Source organism: Sander lucioperca, chromosome 14, assembly GCF_008315115.2.
Source record: "Sander lucioperca isolate FBNREF2018 chromosome 14, SLUC_FBN_1.2, whole genome shotgun sequence".
In the NCBI taxonomy this organism is placed as follows: Eukaryota; Metazoa; Chordata; class Actinopteri; order Perciformes; family Percidae; genus Sander; species Sander lucioperca.
Window position 1 is genome coordinate 17,925,902 of NC_050186.1, and position 12,883 is coordinate 17,938,784.

At 39.5% G+C, this 12,883-nt stretch overlaps 1 protein-coding gene across 3 annotated transcripts in view; it reads right to left on the minus strand.

The window, feature by feature from the left end:
• The window catches only part of samd12 (sterile alpha motif domain containing 12), a 109,941-nt gene extending 97,058 nt beyond the window's left edge, over positions 1-12,883 (minus strand). Inside the window, exon 1 of one of the 3 annotated variants that reach the window (XM_031295905.2) lies at positions 11,881-12,309. In XM_031295905.2, the coding sequence (XP_031151765.1) occupies positions 11,881-11,941 (61 nt within the window). In that variant the 5' untranslated portion in view covers positions 11,942-12,309. Of the gene's footprint in view, positions 1-11,880; positions 12,310-12,674 lie in introns of those variants that run through there. The other 2 variants (XM_031295906.2, XM_031295907.2) reach the window with 2 other exon arrangements.

Sequence of the window (12,883 nt, forward strand, 5' to 3'; positions counted from 1 at the left end):
GTCTGCTTTGAGAAAGTGAGCAAATCTACATGGGGTGTCAACCGAAGCCGTTCCCTGCTCTCCAAATTAGAAAAAATGTGCAAAGTGTGTGTGTGAACGTGTGAGGAGACTGCTCAGCTGTCTACCCTGAGGACCCCATTGGACAGAGTTTCTCCATCAGTGGGGGACAGAAGACAGAGTCAGATTCTTGTTACATGCTTACTAAAGTACCAATTATAATATCTTTGAAGGGTAGAAAAGAGACGGGGAGAGAAGCGCATCAACTGCAATATACGATGTTTTGGACTGTAGGAAGAGTTTAAGATTAAATTCAGGAGAAAGATGCTTATAGATGATCTCTTTTTTGTTTATACGTTTTTCAAAGCTCTTTACAACAAAAGTCTCTCATGGGGTCTTAGTTTGAATCTAATGATTAATTTACTAAACTCTTTGGAGATGACAATTAACGGCAGAACGCTCGCATCATTAGGGCTGGGTATCAAATCTAAATACATGCGTTTCTCAATATGTACATAACAATGACTATCAAAAAATGTGTGCCAAAAGCTTACGGTCAAATCTTGTTTAAATATTCCTAAATGAGAAAATTCCTAATTTAAATTAGTTTTAAAGGCAAAATTAAATAACTTAATGTTATGCTCAGAGAGAAAGGCTACTAGGTAAACATAGCCTTTCTCTCTGAGCACAACAGCTTCCATGCTGTGTGATTTTTTTCAACAACATGTGCAGCAATCTGCAGTTTACTGCACAGACAGAATGGGTGTTGCTGCTTTTAGAGGAATGCAAGCGTCTATGGCTATGTAAGCCAACTAAGGTACAACTAAGGTTCAAACCATGAAATGAGTAGGGCTTCATTCTGTCACCCTGGTGGACCCATGAGTCATTAATAGACCTGCCGTTTATGGCTTTAAAAATTCATGAGCCGGCTCTTCAGTCTGATTCAAGAGGCGCAGGTAATTTCAGGTAACATTCGCTGAACACAGCAGTGAATCAGAGGGTCAACACTGTTGTCGCTGGATTTAAAAGCAGTAATGTGAATGAATTTGTTTACACTAAACGCTTCATTAGTAGGTTAAAAGTTCAAAGTGTGTGCAATAAAAATGCCAATTGCTCATGTGTTTTTATTTAACCATTATTTAAAGTGCTCATATTATGCTCATTTTCAGGTTCATAATTGTATTTAGAGGTTATATCAGAATAGGTTTACAAGGTTTAATTTTCAAAAAACACCATATTTTTGTTGTACTGCAGCTCCTCTTTTCACCCTGTGTGTTGAGCTCTCTGTTTTAGCTACAGAGTGAGGCATCTCACTTCTGTTCCATCTTTGTTGGGAGTCGCACATGTGCAGTACCTAGGTAAGGACTACTAGCCAGTCAGTTGCAGAGTATGAGGGCATGCCATGCTAACAGCTAGGCGAGCATTATAACATGCGTTACAAAGTGACGCCAGTTGTCACGGAAGTAAAGGCTGGACTACAGTAGAGCTGTTTGGAGCAGTTTGTGAACAGTGTTTTCTCTGGAAGATGATAAGTCCCTTTGGGGTGGACTTTGGGCTTTTTCACTTTGTAAACCTATAACGTGCACAAAAAAGATACATAACACAATAAAGGAAAGGGAAAAAGCCAAAAAGCATAATATGAGCACTTTAACAGCATGTTGGTGCAACAAGGGTTAAATTCATTACTGTTGCATATGCGTAGCCTGGTTATATACATGTAATGAGCCATTAATGACGAGACATGACATCAAGGGAGGAATTCTTGTCAAGGTCCTTTTAGGCTTACTGGCTTAAGTGCATTCATGAATGCACAAACAAAGCCTACAGAAGAATTTCACTAGTCTGAACTGACTGAGAATTTAGGAAAAACCTGCACAATTACTGGCCAACTCCAACAATAAAACAAGCACCAATGTTCACTTATAAGTCTTAAAAGACACATTGTGGCATTGTTGTATACTCAATTAGTCCTCTTTTGTGCTCATTAGGTTAGCTTATCTGTTCATATGCCTGCTGTGGAGACAAAGAGGATTGACTGCATGGCTAACTGTCAAAGTGAAGTCATGTAACAAGTTATCCGGCCAGATAGACTATGTGGGGCTCTTAATTCACCCTGACATCCTATCAAAAGTTAACCGTGCTCCAACTCTACAGACGGCCCTCTCCAACCCCGGGGCTTGATCAGCTATGATTGGTTGGGCCTGTGTCAAGCAGGCGCAGATGTGCTCAGCTTTGAACATTTCTCAGCTGGAAAGAGCGAGGGAGGATTAAAAAAGAGAGGGAGAGAAGTGACGTGAGAGAGGATGAAAAGAAAAAGTTGTAGGGATGGATAGAAAGTGAGAACGAGAGACAACAATTAGTCAGTTAGACAGAGCCAAAAAAAGAAGAGGACAGAGCGAAATGACCCACTTTACAGCGGAAACACATATGAGCTAAATATAACTGTTCACTGTGAAGCATGTATTCCAAGCAAAAAGCTTTTAACATGCTCCGCTTCAAAAGCAGACAGTAAAAGGACAACAAAAATAGATTGTCTTAATTTAGAGCTGAGTAACATCTATCAATATTTCATAAGATACACAAACTTCCTCTATTTGGCAACCACAACAGGAACTATTGCAGATGAAGTAGAAAGTTCAGGTTTTCTGGACAGTTATCGGTCTTTTAAACCTGCTGCAAAGATTGCATTACCAACTTTAACCGCAACAACTACGGACACATTTTCACAATTGTACGTTCTTTTTAAACTCTCTTAGATCTCAGTGTTTATTGTTGTTGTTTTTTTGTTTTTTTTGTACAGTGCAGGGTGAATAAATATGATCAGTGTATCTCAATGTCAGCACTGCATGACGAAAAATAATTGCAGTTTTAGATCGAAGGCACAGCACAAATTTAGTTCAAAATAAAAGTCTATGTTCGTCTACAGTATGTCCCCATATATTTTTTTCCCCGCCTAACTTTGCAGATTATAACCCTAAAATCCAGATTACTCAGCAAATGAATGTTCTGTATTTGCGCTGTTAAACCTCACTACATCAATAAAGTTAGAAATAATAAAACATAGTGTACATTATTGTTTTAACAATTCATTTTTTGCACATCCATATTTCTCATTCTCATTTGAGTCTGCAGGTGAGGTAAGGTCCAGAAAGCTGTTCCTTTCCCTGCCAGATCGTCTGTTATGCTACTCATCTTTAACAGCCCAGCCGTCTTGTTTCTGCCTCACTTGTTATGACCTTTTGTCTGTCTTTGCCCTTTTTGTTCTGGCTACCTGTCTGCTGCTGAGCCGTGTTCTTGTTTTGACCATCAACCCAGTTAACTTTTGGTCTCTGAGTCATGCATTGGAGTCCTCAGTATCACAGATGATATATACTTAATATATGAATAATATGAAGACACCATAGTGAATACTATGCCAACCTTGATTTGGGAATACACTCACAGTTTTGTTTGATGTTCAAGCACCAAACTGACATTTTTTGTAGTTAACAGAACAACTGAACATCTCCTAACGTTTTGTTGCTTTGCTGCAGAGTTCAAGTGAACTGCTCTGAGCTCATTGTACCCCTTCACATGTTTTTCTGTGCTGATTAAAGTGCTGATTAAATTAGTAGTGTTGTAATTAGCTCTGCTGCCACCACTCCTCCAAACACATGTAATGGCACAATTATATATAACTGTGTTTGGTCTGCCATTTAAAGTAATTCCGACAGCCATCCAGCCAATTTCAAATTGTGTTTTATCACTGCTGTTAGTGGTGGAAGACACTTGATATCAGATTGTTGCAAAGTCTTGGCATAGCACATTTTAGAGTGACACAACTTAAAAATGTCCTTTCTTCACAACTGTACACCTTACAGCATATGCATATATTTCCTCATAGAACCAATATGTATAAGCATCATTAGCGTCAGGAATCAGATACTGTACGTGTTCCACCTTTAAAGTGCTCATATTATGCTTTTTGCCTTTTTCCCTTTCCTTTATTGTGTTATGTATCTTTTTTGTGCACATTATAGGTTTACAAAGTGAAAAAGCCCAAAGTCCACCCCAAAGGGACTTACCATCTTCCAGAGAAAACACTGTTCACAAACTGCTCCAAACAGCTCTATTGTAGTCCAGCCTTTACTTCCGTGACGAACGTGCGTCACTTTGTAACACACGTTATAATGCTCGCCTAGCTGCTAGCGTGGCACGCCCTCATACTCTGCTTCTGACTGGCTAGTAGTCCTTACGTAGGTACTGCACATGTGCGACTCCCAACAAAGATGGAACAGAAGTGAGATGCCTCACTCTGTAGCTAAAACAGAGAGCTCAACATACAGGGTGAAAAGAGGAGCTGCAGCAATATGCAGTACAACAAAAATATGGTGTTTTTTGAAAATGAAACCATGTAAACCTATTCTGATAAAACCTCTAAATACAATTATGAACCTGAAAATGAGCATAATATGAGCACTTTAAAAGATGTCAAAAGAATAAACACTGCAGCCCTGCTACACCATGCCACATAATGACTGTCTTCACCTGACATTGACTCCCTCCATCCGTGCCAAATCAGAGACACACAAACAGCCTCAGATCTGCAGCTTCAATCAGTCAGCGAGAACAGAGCCCAGAGAACCTCATGGTCATCAGGGACCGGATCTGATAAGCCGCCAATTTTCTGCACACGACACAACGGGGTGGCAAATGATGAAGAATATTTCACAAAAACCACAAAGGTCGACGTTTGTGAGGGAGAAGAGATGTGCACGGAAGGTTAGAAGGGCTTTACAATGGTGAAGTGATCGATGAACGACTGGAATATTCAGCAATATTTATCTCTTCCCCCCAGAGTTTAATTTGCTTCATGCTCATACGTCATGAAGGTCGTGGTACTGTGTACTGAAGATTTTGTTCTGTCCTGTTTGGTAACACAGACAAGGACCCGCAGTGTCAGCCAGGTTAATGTTGCAGAGCATTAAAATGTAGTCCTAAACAGAGGTCGGACGCTGTAGAGGATTTTCATAAAACAAAGACAACACAAATCTAAACTCCTCTCATCATTTTGCCTTCACTCATCTGCATATTCATCAGATCTAAATGTGGAAAATCTGCACCTTTTCCCTCTTTTATCACTGTGAATCTGCCTCAGTATGTGCAAGGGTGCCAAGTGCAAAAATGGCAAGTGGCTTACATTTCAATTTGATTGAGCTGTAGCACAAAGCATCCTGAGGCTACAGGTGACATTTGAATACAGTGAGAAGTCTTAGTGCAGGTGTGACATGAATATGAAAATAACTACGATTCGCAACACCGGCGCTTTTAAATTGAATTATTCTTCTCCACTGGGCTGTAGTCAGTATTCTGGGCTGTGGTTATGGAAGTGAATTTTTTTTTTAATCTTAACAATGTAGTTCTGCTCTAAACTACAATAGTTTTTTTTCCTCCAGAACCAGTTCCAATTACATCAAACTTACTTGGACCGGCCCTTCAATAAGTTCTGGTATCAGCATGACTATTGTTCTCCATCGAAGATCGAGGAATATAGAATAGTTTTGAAATAGGCATTTTGGGAAAATAAGATTAGAAGTTTGATACCTCTCTCGTGTCTGTAGGCTAAAATGAAGTTAAAGCTAGCAGCACAGTTAGCTTAGCATAAAGACTAGAAACTGTTGGCCTTGCTAACAGGCTCCAAAGGCAACAAAATCCACCTACAAGCATATCTTAAGATCACACCACATATTATATCTTGTTTGTTTGAGCTGTACAAAAATGTAAGTGTAAGAAGACATTTTAAGTAGGGGTGGGAATCACCAGAGGCCTCATGATACGATATCATCACGATACTTATGTCACTATACGATATTATTGCAATTTTAAACATACTGCAATATTCTGCAATATATTGCAATTTATTAACTTTTTTCCAACTTCATATTTTTACCAATTTCAAATTATATCCCCATAAGAAAACTTTGTCAACATCTGTTTTATCTAAAAAGATACAGTTCTCTGTTTGTTCATCTCACTTCAATTTTATTGCTGCAAAATGGTATTGTCAAGCAGACAAACTGACCATCACATATATAATAAAAGATTGATCCTTGGCGTCTGTGTATCGATACAGTATTGCCACGGAAAATATTACGATACTATGCTGTATCAATTTTTTCCCCCACCCCTAGTTTTAAGGAGGCTAGCTGTTTCCCCCTGTTTTCAGTCTGTGTGCTAAGCTAAGCTAACTGACTGCTAGCTGTAGCATGTTTAACAGACAGCTACTGTATGAGACTGGTATCTCCGCATCTAACTCTCAGAAAGACACTTAACAGGCATAGTTCCCAAAATGTCACACTGCCTTGCAACACCATAGGTCAAGGGTTGACAGGACATCAGAATTTAGTTTATGCCTAAACCAATACTTCTTTGTAGAGCGGCAACTGAATATTTTCAATATTGATTAATCTACCGATTATTTTACTCGATTAAGCAACTCATCATCTGGTAGTTAAATAGCGAAAAATAACTATTACAATTTCCCAGAGCCCAATGTGAAGTCTTCAAGTGTCTTGCTTTGTCCCACCAAAAGTCTAAAACCAAAAGATATTCCATTTCCAATGATAGAACACCTGGAAAATATTCATATATGAAAAGCTAAACATAGAGAATTTGTTCAATTGTTAATCAAAATTGTTGCCAACTAATATGCCTCTTTCACAGAAGACATTTTCACATCAAATTGAATTCCATTTAGCTGCTTCGAAAAAGGCGTCTACTTTGACACTTTTATAGAAACTCATACAATAGAAATGACAAAAACTACTTAAGTTATATGGTCAACATTAGATTTATTGCGCCTTTTGTTCAATGGTTGATAGATGTTGCCTTGGTGTCAGCTTTTTTGGTGTTTAATTGGCGTCCATTCACACAAATTCTGGTTAAACTGGGTGAAAATAAACTACGTTGAGTTGTTTGAAATCAAACAGTCTGTCAGGTTTATGCACCAGAGTACCAGACTCTATTGGCTTAACCTTCCCTTCTTCTCTCTCCAGCTGACATTCACAGACACAGTGATGCAAGCTGAGCCAGCTGAAGGACTCAGGCCTGAGACAGAGCCGAATAGAATTGTAATGAGTAAACCCCTGACAGATTCTTTTCAGGTACAAGGTAGGAGATGCAAATAAGTATGTCGAGGAGAGTCAAAGTCTAATATGTGAATGCTGGCATTGCTACATGACAACTTTTCTTTTTTTATTTTCTATTTTTAGCAGCACTTTAGTATGGTGCATCAAAGATGGCTTTAGGTCCACCCAAGGGATGATTACACAACACCACTCTCCAATGACATTTGCTACATCTTCTGTCATCTTAATCCCATTCCTGCTGAGTAAGGTTGGAGAGATGCTACCTCACCGTAGCAACTCCTGATCAGCCTGACTAAGATGCAATCCTATTCCACCAACTCAAATAAACATGTTTATTCTACTAATTCTATTCGTGGGCCAGATCCCGGAGATGGATTTGAAATGAGTTTTCTGAATGGGTGCACAGGCAGGCAGAGCAGGGCAGGACATATCAAGGAGGAAATGAAATGAACTACCTCTGCCACGGGGGTAAACACTGCTGTGGTTTAACATGGGGTCCAGTTCTTAGCTTTTTACTATGTGTTTGCATTTCTACATCCATATACACATGCTTCTGTCACATGCTTATGGGTGCCTATAAGAAATCTAGCTCTTCATTATTGCCCTCAGGTCATGTAGCCGTTTTATAACCAGCCAAATATGACATACAAATTACATAAGCATGCATTCAGACTGAAAATAACACTTTGTGCTGGTGGTTAAGACGCATTCCATACATACAGGTTTATGCAACATACTTTTCCCAAAAAAGTAAACATTAAATAAATAAAATACAGCCACCACAACATTACTGGTCGTATTCCACCAGGGACCTTTGTTGCATGTTATAGCCCCTTCTCTGTCCTGTTTGTCTCTAGGCTGCCAACTGTCCAATAACTTCTCTAACTTTCCAAAACGGAAAATCCGACATTCACAGCCACTTCACGCCTGCTGCGTGGAGGTGAGAAAAAAGCCAGGGTTTTAACTTCTCTCTACAACTTTTTTTACACAATAATTTCTGTCACTTTTCATGTTTAGAACTGAGTACAACACTGTATGCTTTTAAGAAGAGACTGTATGATGGCCGGCTTTTCACTCCGCTGTCGAGTGCGGCCGTCCAGAACAGCTGTAAACACTTTTGACTTTGTAACCATTTAGTTTCTATAACCTGGCCCTTAGTCAATATAGATAAGACTAAACCCAACACCAGTCATTAAGTCATTCATCTTAGCTGTTATGAGGCAACAGTACGTGAGACTATAATGTCTCCAACTGTGCTGAGGGCTTGAGGCAGGATGATCTACAGCTTCGTCACCAGGGGCCTTTTGTCAAATATGGAGTGCAACTGCTTCGCCTAATTAGCACAATTATGAAGCTGTATTTGTATCTGTGATGAGTTGGGTTTTCCAAGCACAGCTGCATGTGATGGTATATGAATGTGTAAGGAGGTTTGATTAAGGCTACACACCTTCACCAACGTAATCCGTCTAAAAGAGGGCATCAGAATAACTGTCCGACATGATGTAACAATCTCCAAGACTCTTGTCTCACACCTCTTGCGGGTAAAAGAAATGTGTCAGGGAGAGTCACACATTTTCTGACACTCCAGCACAACATATTTTTCAAGCACTTCATTTCCAGGCTAGACATTAAAAGAACATGCAATGGGGTTTTTATTTTTTGCAAACAACAAAAAAAGATGCTCGAACAAAGAAGCAATAAACAGATTATGAAGTTGAGTCTGAACTAATAGCAGCTATTATGAACTTTCACACTATATAGAAGCTGATTAAGCCTTTCTCTAGATTGTCAATCGAACCACTTGTCAGCATTTAAGGATTATCAGTACATTTGTGGAGTTTTGTGTTGCACAGACTGGATTTGCCAAACACAGCTAAGTGAAAGTGCCTTCCAAAGTAACGCTCAAACGGCAAAAGACACTCTCCAAGTATGCTTGTTTCTCAAAGAGCTTATTGTCTTCTCATGTGTTATAAATTATTACATTCATGACCTATATTCTCTTGTCTTAGAGGGGTTGGTAGAGCACTGGAACAGAAAACAGTGACACTGCAGAGTTGTTGTGATTTCTCTCCCCAACGAAAGTGATGGTGCTGCAGGGAACTTGGTCCGATCCACTGGGAGAGCTTTGCTTGCACAGCAGAGAAATAAACACAACCAGTTTTAATTAGAGCCAAACTACAAAAAAAAAACAGGACTTTCTAGCTATTTGTGGCAAATTTAGAGATGGAGATTAGTTTGCAAAATGGAAACCAATCAGTAAGTGTCATCTTATAGGGAAGGGGATAGGAACACAACAAAAATAGGATATCTCACATGCTTATACAGGCCAATTTAATTCTCATTAATTTCCTTTCAATGAACTACTCGATTTCAGAACAAAATCTAAATCATAAATTTAAATGATGATAAAGAAGTTGGAACAATATTCAAATCCTTTACTCCAGTAAGAGCATCAATACAACAAAGTAAAAATATTCAACTAAAAGTAGGAATGCACCAATCTGACTTTTTCAGTCTCGACACCGATACCTGGGCATATAGTATATAAACATAGAATGTATTAGAATTGACCGAATAGATCGGCCCCATTGTTAACGATACCTGATCCAGCTATTTTAGTCAGTATTGGCCCGATATCCAATATCAGTATTGGATCGGTGCAGAAAGGTCTTTCATTCAAAATCCTCCTTAAAGTAAAGAACTATTAGCAGTAAATATACTTAAAATGTCAAAAGTAAAAACAACTGGTTTTGCTGAAAAATGACCCCTGTGATTGAAATATTAGTAAATATGACATTATTAGGCCATCAATACTGTTGTTCCTCAAAATTCACAAAATAAATCTGAGGGGTCGTGAGATGATTAATTGGGAAGGAAATTAGAAAATCTTAGTTTTCTTGTGAAATATTGGATATTGTAACCTGTGGGGCTGTGAAGGGAAGCCATCTTAGAATTTCAGTCGGTAAATGTTTCTTTGGTGAAGCTGCTAACAACTTACAGACATCTGATACATGACAAGGTGGAAAAAGTCACAAGCCAACATGCTATTGTAGTGTTTGTTTTTTTATGTAAAATCTAAATCATGTGAAATGTAGTGGACTAGAAGTTTATACTAGCAGAAAATGAAAAGTACAAGTACCTCTACGTACAGTACTTCATTATTAGATTGGCATTACATTAATGTAAATTCCACCACTGAATCCTATCTGACTTACTTTTCTCTGAGAGGAATGAGCACTGTCATCACTGTCTTCAAAGAGAAAGCATTTTAAAGTATTGTATTTCAGCCACAGTAGTGGGCTGTATAGGATGTTTTGGCTGCTCTAGCTAAATATGATCACCTTGCAGAAGTGCAGTTTTTCTCCCTAATTCTGGCAGGCAAATTAGTTATAGCGGCTTCAGGGGATTGGGACATCACTCATCTCTCTCAATGACACAAGTCAGTGAATCATGATTGAATGCACTGAGCTGTCCTATATTGTAGCTCCTTGAACTGCTCAAGTCACAAATTGTATTGATGCTTTATTTCACGCTTAGTGTTTGCATTTCTGCAACAATGACAAAAGAAAAAAAAAAAGCTTTCAATAATTGTATTTTACTGCTAAAATGGCATTTGTGCATTACACTATCGCTGGTATCTTACAGTAATAGTTTTGAGATTATTCTGTATGTGAAATAGTTAAGTTGTAATGAAAATGATAAAGTCGTATAATATTTTTTCAATTTCATGGTTGTGGAGAGGATGAAGTATGTTTCTCCATAACTATTGTATCTAACAAAGAGATACTGTTAAAATACAAACCGACCGATTTTATTCATCCGTTTTAGCCTGAACAAAAAGATGAGAAAGGGATGAAGAAATGGATGAAACTGAATAACGGATAAACCATTCAGCTCTGCTACAAAGTTTTCATTTGCAGCAACCCCCCTTCTTCTTCACTGCTTTAAAGAACGAATCTCAAGAGATGCATGAATGAAACTATATGGATATGCTTCTGAAAGGATGGTATTATTATAGCTGCTGCACTCACTGTATATCATTAAAGACATATTTTGAGTTTTGAAACAGGTGACAGATAACTTTTACATCTGTAAGTCAGCACCATCAAGAAGCTACAACATTAGAGCATAAAGGGCACAACTTGTACATTACATTCTTACATAGCACAAACAGAGAGGCTGTTAAGGATCCGCCAGGGGAGCTTGTGAGGCTTTCAGGTGGTCCTCAAGTATAACATTGATCTAAGGGTGCACACCTCAGCTGATTTGCCCCTTTCCACAGTAGAAATGTTGCACTAAAATCTGAGGAGTCAGAGACCCTGAATAAAAATTTGCAAAACAAGAGTTTGAGCTGTTTTACATGCATACTTGTGGGTCCTTAACATGGGAAAACATGAGAAGTCATAGAGCAGAACAACAATAATGCTCTGCATACAGCTTTTATCTGTGCTATCTATGCCAGCACTAGTACATTGACTGGCAAACACAACATGACAGTCTACAGCCCACTTTTATAGATCTTAGAAGAGGAACAGGAGAGACGGGTTCAGGTCAAACAGCAAAATGTTTGGGTAATGTGTAAAAAATGTCCTGTAATGGCTGTCAGAGATGAATAACCTGATCTAGAACTGGTATGCAGGAGTGCCACAGCCTCATTCCAATCATACCTGCATGGACAAACACACTGGACTGAAAAAGCCTTTGAGGGGAGAGCTAGTCCCACTGCAAGCATGTGACACCCCCTCCTCCAACATACCTCTCATTGGATTCTGGATCCACAAGATACCCCCGATAAGGTGAGGAGATTGGCCGAGCATCCCTGACAGTCACTTTTACCACCAATGTCCGGAGCGAGCACCTTATACCATATATAATTGTTGACAATCACGGAGAGATGCGGGTGACTTCCCCGGTCCACAATGTCGCACCACCTGCTGCCAGATGAGCAGTCTGAACCCGGGCTGGTCTTGTGGAACAAGCTTAGCGCACAACACAGAAAAGCCCGGTAAATATTATCTACAAGACAAATTATCAATAAATAGTCCCTGGTGTTAATCTCAGCACTGTATGGCTCCAGTGTCCTCCAGAGAAGACAGAGTGCACAACGGAGATGATTATGCAAAAGAACTGGACGCTCCTGGGTCACAGACCTGTTAACCAGTGATGGTCTCCAATCGCAGAGTTTACGACCAGGCGCGCGCACACACAGTAGCAATATTTAAATGCAGAAAGAGGCTGCGCGTTAACACGAGTCTTTATGGTGTAAGATCATGTACCATCACAGTGAATCACAACGGTAGCCTATATCGTTTAAATTGTACAGTGTAATAATAAGACAAGATGACAGTGTAATGCGGAGAGAGCAGAGGCTGCAACATCACCCAATCACAGGCTTTCACAGGTGACTCGACTGTGTCTGGGTTGAGCCATGCACACCATACAGCTCCCATTAACACGGCAACTGAACTACAACAATTGTCGGTTATCTTTAAAACGAACACAAAAACGGAAGTGCCATCGTGGACAGCACAGGAGGGTGAAGCGCCTTACCTTCGACAGCCATAGTGCTACTCCACAGATCTGGGCATCACTCGCAAGGGAGCAGGCGAAATGTAAAACTCAGCGCTCTCTCATTGTACCTTGTTTGGCGTGTTATCATCACTTTGCTGCGGGCAAGCCGGAGCGCACAGCTGCTGCACCTCAATGGATTCTGGGAATTGTAGGCGCAGCGCTTTCTGGGATATGAGTGAAAAGCAAGT